At 38.8% G+C, this 24,042-nt stretch overlaps 2 protein-coding genes across 4 annotated transcripts; one reads left to right on the top strand and one right to left on the bottom strand.

The window, feature by feature from the left end:
• Window positions 1–373: 373 nt before the first annotated feature.
• On the bottom strand, window positions 374–12,064 carry DBT (dihydrolipoamide branched chain transacylase E2). Of its 3 annotated transcripts, none has more exons than XM_072932544.1 (12): window positions 11,912–11,960; window positions 8,850–8,914; window positions 7,777–7,900; window positions 7,529–7,604; window positions 6,449–6,630; window positions 5,981–6,108; window positions 4,999–5,242; window positions 4,042–4,208; window positions 3,346–3,423; window positions 2,106–2,297; window positions 1,875–1,946; window positions 374–1,019 (listed from the first exon to the last, which is right to left on the bottom strand). In XM_072932544.1, exons 2-12 carry the CDS (start codon window positions 8,910–8,912, stop codon window positions 852–854), a joined length of 1,494 nt encoding a protein of 497 aa, XP_072788645.1. In that variant the 5' UTR covers window positions 8,913–8,914; window positions 11,912–11,960; the 3' UTR covers window positions 374–851. The 3 variants fall into 3 exon arrangements, with proteins under 3 accessions (XP_072788645.1, XP_032605542.2, XP_002188172.4); XM_032749651.3 differs by lacking the exon at window positions 11,912–11,960 and adding an exon at window positions 9,604–10,297; XM_002188136.6 differs by lacking the exon at window positions 8,850–8,914 and having other exon boundaries at window positions 11,912–12,064.
• Window positions 12,065–12,832: 768 nt separating this feature from the next.
• On the top strand, window positions 12,833–20,585 carry RTCA (RNA 3'-terminal phosphate cyclase). The gene is made up of 11 exons (XM_002188396.5): window positions 12,833–13,069; window positions 13,165–13,265; window positions 14,128–14,271; window positions 15,033–15,156; window positions 15,642–15,700; window positions 16,226–16,367; window positions 17,515–17,639; window positions 17,764–17,822; window positions 18,388–18,482; window positions 19,562–19,666; window positions 20,019–20,585. Exons 1-11 carry the CDS (start codon window positions 13,025–13,027, stop codon window positions 20,115–20,117), a joined length of 1,098 nt encoding a protein of 365 aa, XP_002188432.4. The 5' UTR covers window positions 12,833–13,024; the 3' UTR covers window positions 20,118–20,585.
• Window positions 20,586–24,042: the final 3,457 nt, after the last annotated feature.

Genomic DNA, 24,042 nt, shown 5'->3' on the forward strand with positions numbered 1-24,042 from the left:
CTTTAGTTCATCAGCAGCTTACTGTCAGGTTTACCTAGCGACAGAATAATAAAACAAGATCCTTCTTTTTTTATTTTGTTTTCTCTTTCTTTCTTGTTTCATTTTAAGACAGATGCTTTCTATAAGAATTAAAAATAACTGGCAAGTGTTAACAGCTGAAACTAATTTCAGCCTTTAAAAATATAGAATATTCTAGAGAGTATTAAGGCCTTTATATTTACCAATCAGTGTTGTCAGAAAGCATTTGAATAAATATGGCCTCCTCATTTATAGTTTGGTAAAGAGTACCTGTGCAACTAATTGCCAGAAAAAGTGAACTAGCAAAATATTAAGACGTTTACTCAGTTAAACAACAAAAATCTCTCTGGACATCTTACAGCAGAAGCATTAAAGGTATTTTATTTGTATATGATTTTTGTATAATCCCTTTTAGGAATTCAGATATTATTTGTTAAAATAAATTTATGTGTTCAAAATAGAAGTACTATGAGTATTCCCCTCCAAAATTTCCCTTCAGATTATATATACTGCAGGTGTAGAGTAGTGGCATTCAGTCACACCAGCCTGACAATCATTCTTATTATAAAAGGCAAAATAAAGACATTCCACCACCACCATATTCAGAAGCTGTGACCTATTCAGTTTGACAGTCTGCTGTAGATGAAATTACAGCAATACAAAATGAAAGAAGCAACAACTAATTGAGACTGATATCAGCTGTTGAGAACTTTCAACCACATAACATTATTATATAATGCACGTAGCAAAGGGCACATGTTAGAAGAGAAAGCTTTTATAACTATTCAGTCTAATCCACGGAGTTTAAAGGCATATTCTAGCCATGATTTCCTTTATTTAAGGTCCAGCAGCATCAAAGCAGGGTTCTCCAAGTAAGATTTCCACAAGTTAGAAAACCGGGCCATTGTAGCTCCATCAATGATGCGATGATCAGCTGACCAACTCACATTCATTATTTGTGCTTTAATTACTTCACCTTTGCTATTAAACCGAGGAAGAACCTAAAAATCAGAGGAAGGACAAAACCAGAATTATTAAATTGAATACTTTCATTAGCAAATCTGCTTTTTTTGTTCTTGCTAATTTGTTGATCTAAATTAAAACATTTTGCTGAATTAGACAGACAGCAGCAGCACCATACTAAAAACCAAGACTTTTCCATTACTGTTTGTGCTATGGATCAGAATATACTGCAAACCTGCATAATAAACAATCATAGCCTATTTCCACCATCATGGAAACACTGAAGTAGTAAAAGCTTTTCCTGACTCGAAAGTTTCTTCCTGAATAGTTTATTGCACTCTTAGCTCTCAAAGTGGCAGTTTCCTTAAAGCACCTCTAAAAAATGCTTAGAGGAAGAACATAGGAAAAATATCAGTTAATACTAAATTCATTTCCAGCACTGAACTCCAATGTCTGTACTAAAGATTTAAAGCCTGAGATACAGAAAATATAAAACTGCCTTCACATCCAAAATTCTCTATGAATTCAGCTACCTGGCTTATGAAATTAAAATTCATTTTCATAATATTTCTCAAGTTTTCTCCCTGCTGATAGCAAAATTGTTATTGCCGTGTTGCAAAATTTGTAAAACTGTATTTATATTGTTTCTTACTAACCCGAAGGCTAAACATAGATGTGAGAGAAATATAACAGGATTCTGGAAAATAAATATGAACCTTTGGTGTACGAGACTTCTAATTAAACATTTGGTGTGTGCATAGTCATTTAAAAACACCACAAACTTTTCAGTCATGAGTTATGCATTTTCTCTGCAACAAAGGTAGACTCCATGTTCCATTTCCATTAAGATGACCTTAGCTAACACTCTCATCACTGAGATAAAGTTAATATACCTGTATCTTTCCAAGTGCTCCAATAGCTACTTCAGGAGGTAGTATCACTGGTTTGGCATAAGTGCCACCAATCTAGAAAAGAAAAAGGTGGGGATATTATTTAACAACTTTTTTAAGCGGATTGCATCTTGAATTAATTGCTACAGATTTTCTTCTTCGCATATTAAACTTCAGTAAAACTGCATTTCAGAAGCAGATTTCAGAAGCAGCTCCCATTTTCCCTGTACTTACTGTGCCAATATTTGAAAGGGTGAATGTTCCCCCAGTGAGGTCACTTGTTCCCAGTTGGCCTGCAGAGCCCAAGGACTGGAGGCGATTTAATTCCACAGCAATGTCAAACACACTGCAGACTTGAACATTTTTCACATTTGGGACAATTAAACCTTGCTCTGTGTCCATTGCAACTCCAATGTTGTGTGAAGCCTGTAGCAAGTGCCATTAACCAGACATTAATATAAGCTGTCAACTTAAAATGTATTTTACGTAAAAAGCCACTTCAGTCACATTATCCTTATTTATCTTTTTTACCTGGAAAGTGCTGTATTTAGTAAGCAACTCCTGCATACAACTTTGAGGGAAGAAAAGGATATAATTTTATTTAAATTAGCCTCACATTTGCAAACTGCAAATTGATGTTGATAATTCCACCTTCAGAGAATACAAAGTCCTGGAATCAACTTCACATTGAAAACACTGCACTTTAGGATGATCATATGTGTAACAAAAAATAAATAGCATATTTTAAAGTGAACACAGAAATTAAAAAGAAGAAAAAAAGAAATTTGATGTGTGCATAGTCATCTAAAAACACCACAAACTTTTCAATCACGAACTATGCAGTTTCTCTGCAACAAATGGAGATTCCCATGTTCCATTTCCATTACAGATGACCTTAGCTAACACTCTTATCACTGAGATCACTTGCTTTTCATTTTTTGAAAGGAATATAAGGATTCTGAGAGATACTTATAAAACAGCACAAAAAAAGTATGCACTGCAAGGTGCAAGTACACATCACTTAAGAAAATAGATACTTGTTTCCCAAAAGTATCAATCCAGCAGCTTGTATAAAAACTATATAAGTTTCATCAAGACTGTACTTTAACATATAAGGGTTGAGTGTTGGAACAGTTGAACTACCATGCACAAAAAACCCTAAAAATTGTTGTACGATATTTGAAATATTCTCATTTTAAAAGCATGGCCAATATTCGGGTGAAAAATAGGAAATTAAGTTATTAATATGCATTTTTGAGGCAAGTCTGAATAATAAAGTGACTCTTACCTAACAAACTACTGAAATAAGATCAACAATAAATCAAATCTAGATCTCAGAATCTGAACACACTAATTATTATCCCGCACAACACCATAATATTGGTTCTTATAATTAGCTCAGACATTCTGAAAGGTTCCCGTTAGCCATTACTTTTCACTTTCTGCACACAACATTAATCCATAGTCTACAAACCTTATATGTGACATTTTGACAGTTCTCATCCAAAGAAGCATTAAGAATGGGATACTGCAGCAATCCCAGAGAGGCTGCCTGTTAAATATAAAAAAAGAAGACAAAATAGATTTTTATATTTTATAAGCAGAGAGCTCCATGCAAAAGAAGCAATAGTAAGAGAAAATTTAGATTTATAACAATATGGAATGGGTGTTTAGGTAGCACTCTGAGTGCAATAGCATTACCAGATTAGTCTGTACATCCACTGCACATGAGTGCAACTGCCTGCTTTTCTGAACAACAGAAGGGTCAACAGTCAGTGACCTAAGGGATTCATCAGCAATACAAAAATTATAATAATAACACCAACAAGAACCATGATGCATTTCATATGAGCTCAAAAAACACTGACAATTTTGAAAACTTGCTTTGTGCAATTCAAACACCTGGTGATTCTTACCTACATATTAAATTATGCTGAAGGCACTCTATCCTTTCCCATTAATATTTCAAAAAATTTCAGTGACATTACATAACTCTAGCTGCAGTTCCAACTGCAAATTGCTATGTAGCTCAATAAACAAAAAACCAGTTTTCCTGTGATCAGCCATAAATCAGATGATAGAGAGCTGCTCCAAACTTACAACAATCATTTAACAGATTTTGGCAAAACCTGTGTAAGTACTCCATACAGGGCTCTGCTGCATGCCTCACCTTTATGAAGAAAGGCATAAAGGAAAGCTTAACTCCACGGATTTCAGCAAGAGGTTTCAGCTCTTCTCGCAGCTGAACGAGTTGAGTCAAATCAATCTCATCAGAATAACCAAAGTGGGGGATCTTTAGGGCTGCACTCATAGTCTTTACCATGGCCTTCTGAAAACCTGGAAAATATTCATTGTCTTCTTAAACCAACAAAATGACCTTCTGTGAAGTTATGGACAGGATGTGAACAGAAATTTCATCTGTTTCCATTAACCAAATTACACAATTTACAAAAACCAAACCAAAGCCAAAGCATAACCAAAGAAGAACAGGGTAGAGAGCACTTACTGCGTTATTTGGTTCATAGAACTCAATTTTGAAGACTGTAATACTTCAGATTATATTACTGCATCTCTCACCTATGCATGTATAAATTTGAAATCATAATATGATAATCTGCATTACACTTTCCAGCCTCTCCAAATAAACACTGCTTGGAAGGCAAGCAAAAAACTTTCATCTTCCTCTTTTAATGTGATTTTTTGTTACCTTAGTGTCTTTTATGGCACTGTTCTCCAAAACAGGTGTGAATGTCACACATAATAGTGCAGTATGCTTTTACTAAGCACTGATAAACCCTTAAATTCACTGCACTTTGCCACTAATTGCATAATGATTGCTACCATGACAAATCCATGTTTAGAATTCCTCCTACCTGTTTCAACATACACTTGAAGAATGAGCAAGTACAATTTGCAGCCCAACTTGATCCAACCAAAACACAAACAAATATTTCATGAAATAATTTCAGCAGAGATGCTTCGTACAGAGAGTGTTTTCCTAAATGCTCACTTGCATAACAACCACATGAAACACACTCCCATCAAAAGGAATCAGCTACTCACCGAGCAACAGGTACTGGTAGTCTACTGTGACCATGGTCTCAAGACTTTATATTTCATGATTTACCTGTTACAGGTTCAGTTTTATCTTTTTCTGAAAATGCAAGGGGTCTGGAAACAGGCACAGGTATTTTCCGTGCTTTGTCCTTTGGAGCAGCTGGCACAGCCTCTGCTTTCCGCTGAGGTGGGACAATTTCAGCCTTCGGTGATAGAGGCAAAATAGCTCCTGTTTGTTTGGCCAAGTAGTTGAGTATATCTTCTTTAAGGATTCTATTATCCTTTCCTGTCCCAACAACTTCACTCAATTTAATCTAAAAATCAAATAAGAAGCAGTGATACTTTAGTTTTACAGCAACATAAAAATACCTTATATTGCGAGCTATGGTTAAAAATTATTCCCATTTCTGATCCAACATATTTGTAGTTTTTTGTTTCTTTCTATAGTTTATTAGGTATTCAACTTAGCTCAAATCATCCAAAAGTCCCACTAGGTATCTGACTGCATACTTCAAGGAGGAATTATGAATACTGTTAACCTCCTAATTACTTCACAGGATCAGTAGTGAAATATTAATTTGAGAAAAGCTATTTGTCACTTAATTCTGTCCTAAAAATGCATCATGAGCTTTCAAAATGAATGGAATATTCATAGGGCAAAAAAGGCATGCAAAATATCACCTAGTATATCCTCTGCTCTAATACAAATCTGAAAAGCAAAACAAGGTGTTGGTTTTTTTTTTTCTTTTTCCCTCCTATGTTCTCTGTAGAGATTCTCAGGAATCTTCTCTGACAGTTTCTTATTTTCATTCTAGACAGGTTTTCTCAGTCTTCAGCCTAAAGCCTCCTAGCTGTCTTTTCAGCACAGCAATTCTTTTTCTATTCACCATAACCATCAGAAAGCACAACCCTCTTCATTTCTACAGCAGTTCTCACACATGTAAAATGTATTTGAAAACAAGTGTTTCCTCTAGATCAGTGTTCTTCTAGTCAGTCAAACTGCCATATAAAAGCTGGGTAAAAGGCAGCAGGACCTTATTCAGCAAACCTACATTGTTCTCCATGGCCAGGCGACGAACTGCAGGGGTTGCTAATGTTTTGTGACCTTTTATCTCTTGGTGAGTGTGCTCTTCATGAGACATAGGAGGTGTTTCAACAACATCTTCTTCTGAGGCAACACCTGCAAACAAAAAGAAAAAATTAACTTTATTACATTATAAGCATTTGTTAAATTCCCATGTCAACCATTCTGTGACAGCTGAAGTTTTTATGATTTACTTTGAGTTAATGTGGATGAGAACACAGCTTTCTAAAGGTTGCTGCTTAAGTTAAATATTCAAGAGGAAATGTCTAGGAGATTTTAAACTCTAATACAGCTTTCTCTATTCAAATTTCTTGACTTTATAAAGGGAAAAAAATCTTTAAAGGTTTTCAGGAGGAAAAAGTAAGCTTCTCTGCCACTGATTGTTTTATGACAACAAACATAAAATATGCATGAGAAAAAAAATGGCTTACAATACCTTTTGAAGCATCAATTTCAATGTCCACTAGTGGTTTTCCAACAAAAGCAGTATCATCTATGCTGTAATGGAGTTTTCTGATGACACCATCATAGCGACTGGTGATAGTAACAGAGGCTTTATCACTCTGCACCTCACAGATGCTGTCGAACTGAGATACGCTGTCACCTTCCTTTATGTACCTGGGAGCAAAGACAGCCAGTGTAAAAACCTGTTCTGTGTATTCCTTTGGTAAGTTCAGTAATACACATCCCACAACAAGGAAGTTCATTCCAGATGAGAAAACAAATTCTGCATACTGGCTATGTTTGCTACATGCATTTTGTCTGACTGCCACAGACTTCTTTGTTGGGTGAAATGACAAAATTATTATGAATATCATTACACACATATTACATTTACTTTATTAAAGCAGAGTTTTCCTGTCAGATTATAAAGCATCTAAAAATAAGAATGAACCCAACTTAATCGCCATGCAAGGAAGTTGTTGGTTTCAACTTGTCAATATACTATCAGTTTCAGAAAGGAAATGGATAGTAGGGAATACTGTCTTCCATGCAAAGAGGTATTTGTACAAAGAACAAGGCCTTTTAACACTGCCTTCCTTCACGTACACTTTGATTTTGTTTAATCCATTCATCACTGGCTTTTTACAAATAATTCAGAAGTTCAAATCCTTTACTAAAAGCAACAGAGGAGGGGTACAGGATAAAATTATGTGGATTCTTTAGGCTAACCATTTGTTTCTAAAGCTAAGTAAAGTTTCTAAAGCTAAGTATGTGTAAGTAAAAATAACAAAAGACAGGCCTCCTGAACTGAAAACACATCAATCAGTGAAGGAGAAGCCTATATACAGGTGTATCCCATTCCTTCCAATTTTTCCAATGACAAACATATGAGACTGCAAACAAACAAAATAAAAAGCTCAGTATGTATAAGGTTTTAAAATGTGCAAAATGAAACCTGAAAAACTTCACTAGTAAACCAAAAAATATTCTCACATAACTCAATGGTCATATAGATAAAGCTGCTAAACTACCTGCTGATTTCTTAGTGTATTTCCAGGAAAGCAGAGCTTACCATTCTTTTACAGTCACCTCTGTAATTCCTTCTCCAATGTCAGAAAGCTTAAACTGGACAATTTGGCCACATGAAACTTGAAACAGACAATAAAAAAATACAGCATGTTTAAAATTCAATACAAGCTACCAGAGAGAAAAATCTGAATGCATGAGAAAAAATCTGCATACCAGCCATATGCAAACCTCTAACATAACACTCAAAAAATAGCAAAATAAAATAAATTATTTTATTATGAAAAGGATTACCAGCAGATGTTCTGAATAATCGCTGTTGATGACTAAACTTGAGGGCAGATTTGTCAAACACGCACACATATTTTGATTTTATAAAGCGAATGCTGCTGCACGATCTAACGCGATGAATGCAAACCTGGGGAGAAAATCTCAAGGGTTAATACAGTGGAGGTAGAGCTCATTTAATATTCCCCATGTAACAGCCATACTAAAATAGTTTCATTCTAGTCTATATAAGAGAAGTTCTTACAGAACACAATTACACTGAATGCATTCTTGAACATACACTAACCTTTACACTAGCCAAAGCTTTGCCAGTTTTTAGCTTCTTTCACTAACACAGCGCACGGGGAGGTTAAAGCCACAGTGACACAACCAATTAACAAAAATCATGACAGGATTTGGTGAGTGATTCATTGCTATTGTTGCTCTCATGAATTAGCTTGATCAGGACAGGCACACAAAAAGCACACTCACTATCAACCATATCAGACATCTGAAATATTCCTATCCAGGGTGAAGGCTGGAAGGTTTCCCTAGACTGCATGGAAAACCAGTATATTTGTCCCAACAGAAGTTGATAAGAAGTACTAATCAGAAAGGAAATTCATACCAGAGGGCCCAGAGTTGCCCTTTCATTTTTGTTCCTGTATAGATGGCAATCATCTTCAAGTAAACATCATCTCAAATCAGCTTCAATGATATTTTGTAAGAACTGGCCATGAGATGGTTGTCTTTTATGGTTACAATTATATTTATCCAGAAACCAGTTTTAAAGAGTCTACAGAATTTTCTGAAAGATTCTTCAGACAAAACTTTAAGCTTTAAAGCATCTTGTAATCAGTCATGATTGTGATCATAAGCAAAGCTGGCAGTGCTTGCATTGACATAAACAGGTATTTTATTAATTTCAACACAAATTAGTTCAGACATGTTCTTATCCAGTAAACTTATTCAATTTCATGTAATTCTGGTGTTATGTCGTCTTAAGAGTGCTGTAAAATTTATAAAAATAACAATTTCTCTGTAGATACTATCTCTAACTAATTTAGAGATATGAAAAAAATTCAGGTGCTACAATGTACCTCAAGTAGCTCAAAACTGTAAAATTTAGAAATTATCTTCTTAGAGGAGCCAGAAAACAGCATACCTGCATGGGAAAGTTCATTTTAACTTCTTGTTTAAAAAATCCTTCAGTAATTACAGAGCATATGAAACTTCTTGTTTCCCTCCCCACACCCCAAACCGTTCAACTATTTGCTATCACTTTTCACTGTTTAAAAAGTACTTTATTCAGCAGGCCGTACAATTCTGAACTGACAGTGTACTCATTTTCTGTATTATTTAACCCAGCACTGCAAGTTATATTCAATATCCCCTTTCTTTAAGAAACAAATATTTCTACAACACAGTCTATCATGGTGGACACAACAAAGTTATATAATTTGAGTTACCTTTCAGTTGCCTGCCACTAAGATGGTACCTACTGATCTAGAATGAGTATTTTTCTCATTCCTATAACAAGCAAATAGAAAATCTTTTCATTAGTCCTCCAAACAACTTTCCATATTCAACAACCTGGTAAAATGGCAATTTTAAGCTATAAAAAATCATACTTTAGGAATATGTTTAAAGTTTACATTTAATTACAAAACTGGCTTACAACGTACATCTTCACTCTTATTTTTCTTCTATTTTTATTTCTGGGCTTCTTCCCAGTTGAAGGTTATATTTTAATGTTTACTAAAAAAATTGTTCAACTAGACGTTTTTGTCACAAACTTGCAAAAACTCTCTTTTCTCTTTATATGACCCTAAATGAAAAACATTCAGTATTTACCTGTGAAGATGATCACAAGGAGCACATCAAATCTCTGAACTATTTCTAAATGTGAAGTTTCACAATTATTTCCATGTGATTTTTAACCTTTGGTTACCAATGCAGGTAGTGAATTAGTAATGTCACTGCCAAAAAAAAGAGACTGGTGTTGTTATTGAAGAGTTACCATGCTGTTTTATATTATATCTGAAGGAATAATTTAAAACTACCGCATTTTTTACAACAAAATCTTTCTGGTTTTCAGTTTTGCACATTCTCTACCAAAAAGCTGATGTGCTAGTATGTTAAACTAATAATACAGGACACAATCTCTTCACAGAGCCGTGTTCCTTACCAACAAGGAAAAAATTACAATCCATTAAACAAAGAGACTGTGCTTACAATTTCAGCATTTAATCACCATAATACTGGTGTAATGCCAAACAAGGAAATAAAAATGGCACATAAAAGACAAAATTAGCTCTAATATCCATAGTATACCCATCTACATATTTTGATGTTTGGAAAAATCTATCAGTAAACCCTAAACATAAATGCTATCCTAAGCTTGTTAACGTGGCTACTGTTAGATTAAACGGCAACTTAAAGGCAATACTGCCACAGCAGGTAACAGCTTTCCTGTGCACGTCTCCAGTGAGCAGAGTGCCTCTGGCATAAAGGAGCTGAGGTCCCACTCAAACCCTCGCTGGGACTGAGGCCACACCAGCCTGGCTGACAGAGCTGTGCTCTGACCCCAGCCAAGGGGGAGCTGAGGGCACTCAAGGGGAGAACAGCCTTCCCTCTCAGGTTCAGCTTTGTTTGTTTCCTTAAAAACAAGCCAACTCTGGTTTTCTAAATTACTACTGATCCAGAATATGTATGCTGGCCTCAGACCAAAGTATTTTTAAGCAGCCTGAAGAGAACTGATTAACTGAGGGAGTAACACTAAACTTCCAAGTAAAATTGAACAGTCATGCTCACAGGCAATAACTTTGCATTAAAGGATATTGCCCTACTGAACTCTCTTGACTTCTGTCCCACTGAGTCATTTTAATGAACATTTCCTCACATTGGATGTATTTTGCACACATATTCTATATTTCCAAGCATATAGTTACCTATATACTAAAGCAACATCCCTGGTAATGTGTTTTAATCTGATGCCATCCCTCATCTAAATACCTGGCACATGTCCCAGTGTCCAGGTAACTGCCATTTCCCTACCACTTCACACAAAGGCCCCTGGCTCAGATTCAAAATGTGCTTGCAGGAAACACACACTATACACCAGCCAATTCTACAGCTGAGCATGCACATAGATAAGATGAGTGTTTTCATCTTATCAGAATCTCCCTCCAGATTTAAGAGTAGAAGGTTAGAAATACAACTTAAAAGAAAATGCTATTTTCAGTGCTCTTAATTAGTAAAATTATTTATAAATACTTACAAGTTACTGGCTGTAAACTGCCTTACAAAAGGCAGTTACTGGCTGTAAACTGCCTTACTTTTAAAAGTATCATTTAAAACTTCCTCAGCATTATGCTTTAAAATTCCAGTATGAATTATTAAGAGAAAAACATATTAGAAACTGGAACTGATCCTTAACTTTGTCTCTAAATGTCAAAAATTATTTATTCTCTAACATCCTACGAAATAGGGGTGACATAATAGGAAACCAAAGCTTTTCACAATAGCAAGAAAACTGTAATACAAGACAGAAGAAAGCATGAACGAAGTTTACGGCCATGAAATTGTAAGTATCTCAAAAAGGCAACCAAGTAGATTCACTTCTTATGGTAAAGTATCTCAACTACTTTTCAAGTATCAAGGCTCCTGGGATTCAAAGAAATACGTTTCCCTTTTTTGTACGTGTATCCACACCGTCTCCGTGCAGATGCGGTATGCAAAGGGAGCTGATGCGTGGGCGGAAAAGCGGTGATGGCAGAGCAACGCTTAGGCAAAGCAGTAATGGGATGACTTAGAAATAACAGAAGAGGAGCATGTCACTGTCATTACAGAAAGGCACAAGTTTCTTTCACAGGGAGCACGGGCAGCGCGGGGGAGAGGGTGCCACTTCGGGGTCCCTGTGCAGCGCGGGGCGGGCGGTCCCAGGCACACCGCGGGGAGCGCACAGCGGGGACGGAGCTGAGGCGCTGCCCGGCCCCGCACACAGCCGAGGCGACAGGTCCGCCAGCGCGTAGCGTTTGCAGAGGGGCGGTGCGCGCCGTGTGCCCGCCGGCAGGAACAGGGCTCGGGGATGCCAAGAGTTATCTCTCCCTCCCCGGCCGGCCGGGAGCGCCGCCGCCCGCGGGGTCCCCGCTCCCCTTACCAGGCGCCCCGCGGCTCGGCAGCTGCTCCTCAGCGCGGTCACGGCCGCCATCTTACCCCGGGCAGAACGGCCCCGCACACACCCCCGGCACAGCCAACCCGCGGCGGCCGCGCCGCCACGGCCAACCAGGAGCGGGCGGCGGCGGCGGGGCGCGGGCGGCGCTCGGGGCCCACACACGCCCACGGGAGGGACCGCGGGAGCGTTCCCCGTGCGGGGCTCCCGGGCCCGAGCCGCGGGTGGCGGTGCGCGGCAGGCGCCTTCCCCGGGCCGCGGTAGCGGGAAGGGCAGCGCCGAGAGCCCGGCCGTTCCCCATACACGTGTAATAAAGTGCTGAGCGCGCCTGCCAGACCAACACGCCCGTGTCTGTGGTTCTGCGCGAAAGGGGATTGTAGCCAGCTGGGGGTCCCAGGTGACGAGCGGCAGGGCATAGTCTTAAGATTCACCAGGGAACGTTTACGTTGAACAGTAGGAAGACTGTCTTCACAGAAAGGGTGATTAGACATTGGAACGGGCTGCCCAGGAAGCTGGTGGTTATACCAACCGTAGAGGTGTTTAAGGATAAGACTGGACGTGGTAATTAGTGCCATGGACTGGCTGGCATGGTGGTAGACTTGATAATCTCAGAGGTCTTCTACAGCCTAGTTCATTCTGTGATTCTGAGGAAACTAGCTCGTAACGAGGAGGGCAGCAGCCCGGCCACTCTCCTCCGGCGGCAGCGCTGTACCCATGGCTCTATCTCCCAGGTGCCGCGGTTGTTACGGCTCCGGCCCTCAGGACAAGGGAAAGTCATTGCCTCCTGCGGGACGCGGGCAGTACCGCGGGGACAATAGAGCTACTCCCGCCCCTGCCTGAGTACCGGGCCCGCCGGCTGCTCCTCCCCGCGGCGGAGCCGCCCCGACCGTCCCCCGGCGGGCGGGCAGGGCGGCGCCTCCGCTCTGCGCCTGCCCGGCACCGCCGCCCGCCCTCCGCACCGGTACCGCAGCATCCCGGGCGCGCCGTCGCCGTCAAGCGCTCCTGGCCCCGGGGCTGCTTCGCCGAGGGCTCGCCGTGTTTAGGGCCCCGCCGGGATCCCATCGGCGCGGCCTCTGCGAGAGACACCGCTCGTCGCCAGCTATGGACGGGGACAGGGTGGAGATAGACGGCGGGATCATGGAGGGGGTGAGCACCAGCGGGCCGCGGCTTACCTGGCCCCGGTCAACTGTACGGGCTGGCCGGGAGGTGCCGTACCTGACGAGCGCCGTTTGTCCGTGCAGGGCGGGCAGATCCTGCGGGTGTCCACGGCGCTGAGCTGCCTTCTGGGGCTGCCGGTGCGGGTGCGCCGGATCCGCGCCGGGCGGAGCCAGCCCGGCCTCAGGTGAGACCCTCCCCGGGCGGTCCCGGGGCGCTCAGCCGGTCACTTACGGCGTGTGGGGCCCTCCCGGGTTGGGGCACGGCCGCGCAAGGCCTCGGCTGCTCTCATCTGAAACATTTGTGTTTCCATTGCTTTAAAAGAGCCTTTTTACTGGGAAATCCCGTCTGTGGCTCAGAAGGAGTGAGGGGGAACGCTGCGGCATGAAGCGGGCTCGGTTCTCCTGCCGGTGCCCTCAGCGCGGGTCCCGCCCGGGCCGCAGGCGGGGCGGGTGAGGGCGCGGCCCGCGCGCTGCCTCGGAAATGGTTCCGCAGGTGCTGAGCGGAGCACGGTTTGAAACGGGGAACACACTCGCGTAATGCCTGAGCAAAACACAGCTTACCGAGTGTACAGTGTTCACAGCAGTTAGTGCTTATCCTAGTGCTGCTACACTTCGTGTGTTTCCAGTGTTAAGACTAGTTGGTGTATTTCCTGTTTAAATTACCCGAACAAATGGTAAGAAGCACAAAGCAAGTACATAGCAAACCTGTTAATTCTCTTGTAGCACTGCAACTGGTTCTGGCTCAGCCAGTATTGCCATCATTTCCCACTGCATTTCTGTCCAAGCATTTATAGCACAGATAGCTCTCTTGGGTCCATTCTAGCGGAAAGGATACCAGAATCCTGCATATCCCAGTATGGCCTGAATGCTGCTCCTTTGGCTCCTGTGAGCTCAAAAGTACTGTAGCAACCAGAGTGAATTTCTGATCCTTGTCTGATCCAAAATTTGGAGTCATAGATTTTCAGTTGGTGTTTAGTGGTTGTTTTAGTGTAACATGAGGATGTAGTCTACTTGTATGTGTCTTTAAGTGTGTATTGTCACTCTAAGACCTCAGCATCTGTCTGGATTGGAGATCATTCGAGATTTGTGTGATGGGAAGCTGAATGGTGGAGAAATTGGCTCAACAGAAATAACCTTCACTCCTGGGAAGATCAAAGGTGGAACCCACATAGCAGATACAAAAACAGCAGGGTATGTTTTCTGATAATTTTAAAATTATCATAATAGATGGGGGAAGGTGGAAAGAACATTTATGCTTTGGTAATGACCCAGGATATGTGCTTCCTGAGTCAGATTTATGTGACCAAAGAACCAATAGTATAGGCAGGATATGCATGAAGTACATGTGAAGTTTAAAAGCATGATTTATATAAAAGCTGAATGCTTGATTCACGTTATGAAGAAAGCAGCTGCCCATGTCTTTAAAACTTCAGATGTAAATTCCTCACATTAGTGTGTTACATACCAGACCAAATGCTTTAAATTAGATAAGTATCTCACATGCATGAGGTCTGAAATAATTGCCATATAATAAGGTAAATTTTGACATTTTACTTACATTCATAGTAGCACAGTATGCCATATTGGTCTTTTGGAAATGGGAACATATTCCATTAATGTATTAAAATGTTGCTGCTGCCTAAGGCTTTTCTGCTACCTAAACACAGTTTTCTTGGTCCCATCACTGTACTAAGGAAGATACATAACTTAATTTCAAACAGAACTATTAAAGATGCAATTATTGTGAAATGAAAACTTTCATATTTAGGCTTTCTAAGGACATGGAGTTTTAAAGTAGTATCTTTTAAGACTAATAAGTTTATAGATAATTTAAAAAATAAAATGCAAAAGTAAATGTTCTAGAGAGTCATTTGCCTTTGATATATAATGATTGTATGCAATTCTGTGGATTATTAGAGGATGGCATTTGAGTATCTTATAATTGTTTTTAGGAGTGTGTGCCTACTGATGCAGGTAGCAATGCCCTGTGTGCTGTTTGCTGCCTCCCCATCAGAGCTGCATTTAAAAGGTGGGACTAATGCGGAGATGGCTCCTCAGATAGACTACACAGTCATGGTAGGGAGAAATTCCTTTGCCTTGGTGCATCTTCCCTGAATATGTATGCAATGTAACTGCTGTTCTCTGTTGCTCTTACTGCAAGTCTATTTGTGATTATGGAATTAGGCATGGAATATAACACTATTAGTGTACTGGATGTAGAGAGAAACCAGTGATTCATGGAATTTCTGAAATGGCAAATAGTCTCTTTGGTTTTAATTTACTGCAGAAAATTTCACTTAAAATGTATTCTTTTTTCTAGTAGTGCTGTGAATAACTCTTCTTTTTTCTATAAGAAAATCCTTTTACACAAAGTTACATTGAGAATGAAGTATGAGGAATGTCAAATAAGCTATATGGATGAGACTGGCTATCTTTTTTTTATTTTAATAATGCAACAGAAATTTTTGTGTTGAGCTATTTTTTTTTCTTCTAAGAATTCATTAAATAGTGGAAAATTATCAATGCAAAAATAAATTAATTCTTATATGTTTCTTTTTCAGGTTTTCAAGCCAATAGTTGAAAAGTTCAATTTCACATTTAATTGTGATATAAAAAGGAGGTGAGTTGTGGAGCCATGCAGCAGAGCTGGGCCTTTACTGAACCTGTGTGTGAGCAGAGGCACACACAAGGGGCTCTCAATCAAACTGAGGGGTGAATTTATAATACATGAACTAATCTGCATTAGCTGCCCCTGTGTGTACTGTCACCATATGATGAATGGGATAGGATTCTTTGCTGTCTTTTTTTTCATTGCTGAGTCTACAGCTGCTGTGTAATGTTTCCTGTCGGCTCCCCTGAGGGGAGGGCATGCTGAACAGGCAGTGCATTACTGAGCTTTTTCCAAGGAGCCAGTTAGGTTGGGGTTAGGAAGTTAATAAGATGTGAATTACAGAGGATTACTGTTAAAGAGCCTAATTCCATTATAAGGGTTTCTAAGGCAGACATCAAGAAAATTTGTATGTACTGTGACATAAAACGGGGAACATAAAAATGTATAGCGAAATATATGAAGAGCCCCCGGCCCTTTTCTTGGTCTCCTTGTGATCATTGCATTTAATTATGGCCAATGACTGTTTCTAAACAGGGGCTACTATCCTCAAGGAGGTGGTGAAGTTGTAGTCCAGATGTCTCCAGTCAAAGAGCTGAGCCCAATAAACTTAACAGAACGTGGCACAGTGACAAAGATTTATGGAAGGGCATTTGTTGCTGGAGCACTGCCTATCAAAGTAAGTGCTTACCATGGCTCTGGTAGCATCCAACTTTATACAGCTATATAAAATTGCATGCAATCTGCTCAACATTCCTCTACTCTCCTGTCTTTTGCAGTCTTACACAACCTAACTAACCAAAATAAATGGTTTCAATTATTCAGGCTGTAGAATATTATATTGGACATACCTAAAAGTCATTCATTGCACAGCAGTGTAAAGCTAAAACAGGAAATGAGAGCAGTACTCATCTTTCATAGGACAATTCAAAAGTCATATATTGGCATATATTGAGGGATATCTTATATCTGATTTATATATTCTTCATATCCATGTGGATTATTTTAAATCTAAAATTAGGGCCCTTGTTCATGAATTTATGAGCACTGTAATGTAATAGGTGGAGGCCAGTCTACAACAAGTTTTTCAACCATTACTAAGGGTATTAGAACAAGTTAAGGGTAGGTTTGGCCAGAAATAAAAAGGAGAGAAATTTGCTCCTTTATATCTCCTTCTTTCTATTCTTCATGTCCTGAGTGCTGGGATCTCCTTAAGGTTCCTTCTCACATACAGGCTAGGAATTAGTAGAGAAAGGAAGAGGAGAACCTGAGTTACTTTTTGAAAAGCTGTGGACTGCTGGTTTTTGTCTTAAAGTCTCCAAACCCATGAATATAGTTATGATTAGATCACAAGAATGGGATAAGCTTCATATGTCCCCATTTACTTGTAAGGTAAAATTGTTATTTTATGTATTCTCTCTTACAGAGTACATTCTGTACATAATAATTGTGGGGTGGGGTTTTTGCACTTGCTTTTGGGGTGGGTTATTTTTAGAATCTAATGTTTTGCAAGAAGACTAAAATAAAATCTTTTTTATCTATGAATGAAGAAAAGTTCTTGATTTTCTACTGATATTGAAGTTTCTATGTACATTTCTATAACTGTCATTTGTACAGAATTTAATATTACCTTGATTTTGTAGAAAAACTTTCAGAAAAATATCACGTTCAGTTCTTGCTTGTAGGGGTTTATAACAATACTTTGTTTTTCTGATTAATAACGTAGCTCCTTTATTCAGGGATTAACTGTAATAATTAAATTTATGAGGAAAAGGTATTGCTATATTACATAATTTAATTACTGGGTTTATGTGTTGTCTTGTTAGCTGGCAAAAGACATGTCAGCAGCAGCAGTGAGATGCATCAGAAGAGAAATCAGAGACCTTTACATTAACATTCAGCCTGTCAGAGAACCTGATGATCAAGCTGTTGGGACTGGAAGTGGAATAATGTGAGTCCAAACTTTCTATTGTTACCTCTAATCTTGTAGGTGAATTAACTAGATTTTGATTAAATATTTGATAAATAAACTGTAATATGAGTGATTTTGATTTTAATTTTTTTTTTCTGCTTAGTATTGTTGCAGAGACCTCAACAGGTTGTTTGTTAGCTGGGTCATCACTTGGCAAGAGAGGTAAGAATTCCATGAATTCTTTGAGACTTAATATACCAATAACAAATAGGAATCTGAAGTATCATCTGTCTAAAGATCTGAAGCTCTGAATGTTTAGTTTTTAAATATATGCTTTTAGAAATAAAGGACAACAGAAATTAGCAGATTTAAAACATAGTAAATGGAAATTTACAAAAATTACAGAACAGTTAATTTGTATCAGAATGGAGAATCACTGGAACTATTTCTGAACTTTAGGAACATAGACTTTGTGTTTTACATTTTAAGTTTTTGCTCAAGAGTGAATCTAGAATAAAATGAATGGAAGTGATCTTGATTTTAAATTATTTGAATCAAAGGTTTTTCTGATTAAATGAGACTACTTTCTTTCCACTTAGGCAGTATGAACTATATATGTGCATAATATAGGAAGGGTACACATTTGAGTTAAGAGCACTAGGTTTAAAGAAAATAAGATCTAAAAAGTTGACAATTTCTTAGGTTGTTTTCTCAGTTGGGTTTTTTTTTTTTTTTTAACTTTTAAAACTTTAAATAGTAATTTTCAGCTTTCTGATTTCTCTCTTAGGAAAGAATGCTGACAAGGTTGGCATTGAAGCAGCTGAGATGCTGCTTCAGAATCTTAAACATGGTGGAACTGTGGATGATTCTCTGCAAGACCAAGTAAGGTTCCTACATGTGTTTACATGATGTTGAAGTAGCAAGAACATGCTACTTGTAAATAATATAGATCTGAATAGGGAAGGAACAAGATGTTAGTAGTCTCAGAGATGTGTAGTCACAACATCACTAGAATTGACAAATTACACACAGTTTTTAGGAACCATGAATGCTTTTAGCATTGCACCAACACCCTCAGATTTTGCCTTTCTCTAAGCCTCAGTAAGTATGGAAGAAAGTGGCAGGAATTTGCTTCTGTTTGGCATTCCGTGTAGTGCAGTGATAATAGTTCCCTCCTTACATATATAGAATGATACTGAGGGAATAGTAGAGAATATCTAGGACATGCTCCCACTATCTGGCTCCTCTAATTTCATTTGAGAATGAAGGCCCTCCACACTCTTACCTTAGCCTGATAAGAATCTTGGGCTGGTTTAGCTAGGATGAGGCTAGCTCTTAGCTGTAAACACCTGGGCACACATTAATATTATGTAGTATAGTAAGTATTTGGGTCTTGGACTCAGCTTACTTTTTTCAAAGTATGCAAGTACCATTGATGGGAACAAGCCACAACCAGAGTCACTGTGTATGGGAACTGCATAGAGTTAATCACACCTTGCAGTATTCTTTTTATGGTGATGTTTTTAAGCCAAATCAAAGGTTTTTGGGTATCTGTCTGGTGAATATGTGATCAGGAAGTGTTAGAATTAAAGTACCTCTTCCTGAGTTTCTCTCCATATAGGTAAACTACTAATATGGAGTCTGATGTGGCTTGGGAGAATTTTGGGGCGATACAGTGGGGGAGAGCAAAGTTAAATGTAGTAACAGGAATTCAGGGGCTACTGTGGAAAAGTAGTCCTTCTGTAATAGGCAGTACAGTAGCAATCTCCAAACTTCTGAAGCCATGGATCACTCTTCAAACTCAGCTTCATGAACTATTATGAAACTTGGAAGACAAAATTTTTGTATTTGCAGACATTTTGCATGTTTTAGTTGGGGTTTTTTTTATCAATATTTTTTTTAATCAATAAATTCCTAGAATCTGAAGAACGACTTAATAATTACTTTTCCCTGCCTTTCAGCTTATCATTTTTATGGCATTAGCAAAGGGAGTGTCTAGAGTGAAAAGTGGACCAATTACACTTCATACTCAAACAGCTATACACTTTGCAGAGCAGCTAACAAAGGTGAGTCCAAACACTGAGGAGGTTTTACCTTTCAGTTTTCTTCCAGTAATTTAGCAATGTACAGTTCATCAGAAAGTGTGAGATGAATTTGATCATGGAGGACAAGCATTGATAAAACAATTGCTACAGTATTTACCTGGGAGTTTTCCTGTAGAAAGTGAGCATACTCTAGAGTTAAAGGCTTTTAGAATGGTTAGATACTTTTACCACCTTTATTTAAATGGCTTTTTGAATTAAATCTGTCAAAGCTGTAATATACATAAACACTTGGCAATACAATTATTGGACATCAGATATTTAAACCGCACTATGTGATAACTTAATTAGTGATATATTTCTAATCTTCTTTTAGGCCAAATTTACTGTGACAAAATCAGAAGAAGACAACCCTGGTAATGATACCTATATCATTGAGTGCCAAGGAATGGGTATGATAAACCCAAACTTATAGTGTTAAAAAAAAAAAAAAAAAGAAAAGGCAGCAAGCTGCCAAAAGCAGCACTCAACATACCTCAGTGATATATTGCACTACACTTCATTGGACGTATAATCTGCCTGAAGAGGAGGAGCCTTCTGTCACATCAGAGTGATTTAACTTGAAGCTTGATATCAAGCTTTTCCTTGGTATTATGAAAATCTGTCATGTGAAAAAGGAAAACTTAATTTTGTTTTTTTACTCTTTGCAGCAAAATGAGTAGCAACAGGACAGCAAATAGCATATACTGTATGTATGCAAGAGCTTCAGTTAGAGGCTTTGAACTTTACCTAAGTAGAAAATAACTATTTTAGTTAAGTATTTCTTTCACTTTTAAAAACTGTAAGTTTTGTTATGTTATGAGGTACATGGAATGAAATACACCATCAAATCTGTATTGCTGTTCTTCCATTTGTTAAATAATAAAGCAGTATCACACTATAACAGGCTGGTATTGATATTTGCTGTTATCTCAGCAGATTGTGCTTGGGAAAGGTGGATACAAAATAACTTTTCAGCAGCATAGTTTCTTTTTCTCCCTACAGAAAGTAGACTCAATGCATAAGATAATATTTTAAATTTTCTTTTTTCATCTATTTTTTAATCAATGCTCAGGCAAGCTTAATCAATGTACCACATTACAGCCCAGACACCAAGTATTAACTCCATGGTATGATTTTATTTTCTAGCTACAGTTGTCCTTGTCACTTAGGATACTAACTGAGGCTACATTTTCACTCAGGTGGTGTTCTTTTTGAAGGGAGTACTTAATTTTCAGCTGAGATTAGGGTGCTGTTGGACACACATATAGACACAGTACCTATGGGTATGGACATGGAGCACTGTAAATACATACAATTTGTGTAGGCATATAAAATCCAGGTGTGCTATCCCCTATCTGGGGATTAAGCAAAGAACTTCTACCAGGCTGGCGTTGATCATGCTACAAAAACTTTCTCTGAAGTAGAAGGAAGGGGAAAGGAGAAATAGGGCACAATTTATTTTGCATATGAAGACCCCAGTCATGGAGTTGGAATCACTTAACCAAAAGTGTATAAATGCACTCTGGAAGCTTGAGCTGATTTTCAAGTTTCCCAGCCCATCCTGCAGCCATTGTTCTAAGATTTTTTTTCCCTCAGTTGTGACTACTGAATCTAACTGCTAAAGATGTAACTTGAGGTATTGTTTGCTGTACTAATTAAGATAATTACTAACTTAATGCATTACTGTACATCTCTAATACCAGGAAAAAACATTGGTAATATCCAAAAAAGTTAACCAACTATCTACTTAACAATATCTTTCTTCTTAGGGTTTTTCCCTTAGTGCAAAGGAATGCTATTAATTTCTATAATTATTTTTCCTCTAGTACGGGGAATAGTCTGAAGGGGGCAATAGTTACCCGCTGAAGTATTTTGGGACACAGACTCGACATTGTTTGAAGAACACTTCTCTGAGTTACTCAGCTGTGCTGTTAATGAATATCAGTGTTTCCTTTTTGAAGAATTTTGAATGTATTTTAAAAAAAAACTTGAAAGAAGATCCCAAAGAAATTGCTGTCTGTGCTTAAGAAAAAACATTTGAATGGATCTTTACCTCTTTTCAGTATTCAAAAGATTAACATACTGGACTTGGTTTTTAAATGTGCAGACTTTGCTACCAGTGAAAGTTGAAAAAAATATTATTAAAAATCACTAAATAAAACAAAATTCAGTTGAACAAAACAATCCCATGAAAAATTGAAGTGCAATTTTTGTCTTCAAGACATAGAAAAACAGGTAACATGTTTAAAAAAGATTAACAAACCCAGGTCACCAGTGATGCCTTGAGAGGATACCTAGAACAGGGGCTAGCCAGAGTTAAAGGAATAAAGTACGTGTTTATTAAAATGCCTTCAAAGGATACACCTTGGGCAGTACAAGAGCCCAGCCGTGACTCCACTCAAGATGGACCACGAGTTTTCACACTTTTATAAGTTTTGGTCCATCTACATATTGGGGTTAATTGTCCAATTAGAGCTTCAGGTTATGAAGTCCCATCCTCCCAGACTGCTCTCCTCAATTCACTGTTGTTTATACTTTTGGGCCTGAAGCTCCAACACTGTCCTTTCCAGCTTGGTTCTCAAGCTGGAAAAATATTGTTTTGTCTGACTAAACTGTGAAGAGAACTTGCTAATACTTTACATGAAGTTTAGAGTTATATACTAATGCAGTACAGAATCTGGAAAATATGAAAGCTAAAACTTAGGGCATCACCAGAAATAAACCTCCTGTTGGTAAAAGTGCAGTAAAGAGCAGCTCAGCAGCCCTGACACCTCTTGCTGCTGCTCCCTGAGCTCTGCCCCTGAGGTGTGTTACGAAGAGCCGCTGTCATTACTAACTGGCAGTCCTTGCTGGTTTCCTGGCAGGCCTGCTCAAGCATCCAGCCCTTGCTCCTTGTGAGCCGACCTCGGTGCCAGCAGTGGGCAGGGGAGAGGCTGCAGAGCTGCCCCTTCCTTGCTTGCCTTGTCGTTGTGATGGCTGTCCCCTAATGCCATCCCTGCTCTGCTTCCTGCACTGGAGGAAGATGGAGCTGATTTGACAAGGATTTTTACATGCAACCTTTTCCTCCTCAGGATTAGAAAATCTTCAGATGGGAGTCATCCACTAGGAGCTTTTGCTCCTCAACAGGATTAAATTCCCCATATAATTGTTGTCCCCTGCTACACACACACACACAGAGAATTTTGTTACCTAGGTCCAGTTCACATCCTGTCATCTCATGGTAGCTTCTAATCAGGAAATGTTTATTGTAATTCCTTCTCTTTTTCTATATATCATAATTAATCTTCATTACATATATACGCAAACAAATTTTAACTGAGATTATAAAAACCATAAAATTTATTTGGGACTACTGGTATACTGGTATAATTCATATTCTACCAGGTTCCTACCTTCCCTTTTCATTGGGGTTCTGCACCATAAAACTTAAATCCTCCAGGCTTACATTTACTTTCAATTCACTTGATTTTAAATCTACAAGTCAAAACACGAGCTGCAGACCTTGTTACTTCACACTCCTACATTGCACATGCTGTATGTATTTAAGCTTAAATTTTACAGCATAAATAATTCTTAAAATTAATACAGGGTATGCAAACTTGTTGTTGGTAGTTAGTGGTGTAACTTTTCTCTTTTTTTTAAACATCCTGTCCTTTTTGAATATTAACTGATATTTACAGTTGAATCTTTTTAGCTTTCATTTTTATCCATTTACAATCACAAATTCTTTAACTATAGGGTTGGATTAAGTCACTTGTGAGAATGTATTAACCTTTTGTTCAGGAAGAGATGAGACATTGCTTGCACCTGCTCCACAAATATGCACTGGGTTTTCTTATGTTAATCAGGAACATTTGAATCTTATATAAAAACTTCTGTGTGGGTGTACAGATACAACTAAGATGCTTACATTTAGTACTGCTCAAACAAGTAGTGGCAATGACTCAGAAGTTCTATGTACCAAGGAAATGGGATAAATCCTCTCCAACTGTGTGTCTCTGGTGTGCTTGCATGAAAGAGAATTGTGTTTGGATGAATGTAATGATCAGAGGCACTACACTCAGATATGTGGGGACTGGAGTTGCAAGACAAATAATACAGGCATTATATGCAGCCAGTTACAAAACTTTCTCCAGGAAATAGTGCACTCTGGTTCTGACTGAACTCTGTTCCTCTCAAAAAGGATACTTCTGAACCTTTTCTCCTTTCATGCCCTTAGGTTGCCTGGTGGCTGTTCCTCTTCTGAGCCTGGGTGTTTCGTTTTGGTCACTGAAATGTTAGTGACACATTCACTATTTTCTAGCCCATGCTGCGACCACTACGTCCAGTTTTGGGCCTCACCATCCAAGGACAACACC

Source organism: Taeniopygia guttata, chromosome 8 (assembly GCF_048771995.1).
Source record: "Taeniopygia guttata chromosome 8, bTaeGut7.mat, whole genome shotgun sequence".
NCBI classification, from domain to species: Eukaryota; Metazoa; Chordata; class Aves; order Passeriformes; family Estrildidae; genus Taeniopygia; species Taeniopygia guttata.

Excerpts from the sequence above, each read along its gene's own strand:
- RTCA (XM_002188396.5), top strand. The coding sequence starts at position 13,025 with ATGGACGGGGACAGGGTGGAGATAGACGGCGGGATCATGGAGGGG. Across the intron at positions 15,157-15,641 it reads AGATAGACTACACAGTCATG|GTTTTCAAGCCAATAGTTGA; the intron begins GTAGGGAGAAAT and ends TTTCTTTTTCAG. Across the intron at positions 15,701-16,225 it reads AATTGTGATATAAAAAGGAG|GGGCTACTATCCTCAAGGAG; the intron begins GTGAGTTGTGGA and ends GTTTCTAAACAG.
- DBT (XM_072932544.1), bottom strand. The coding sequence starts at position 8,912 with ATGCTGTTTTCTGGCTCCTCTAAGAAGATAATTTCTAAATTTTACAGT. Across the intron at positions 5,243-5,980 it reads GCCTGGCCATGGAGAACAAT|ATTAAATTGAGTGAAGTTGT; the intron begins GTAGGTTTGCTG and ends TTTGATTTTTAG. Across the intron at positions 4,209-4,998 it reads TAAAACTGAACCTGTAACAG|GTTTTCAGAAGGCCATGGTA; the intron begins GTAAATCATGAA and ends AATATTTTCCAG.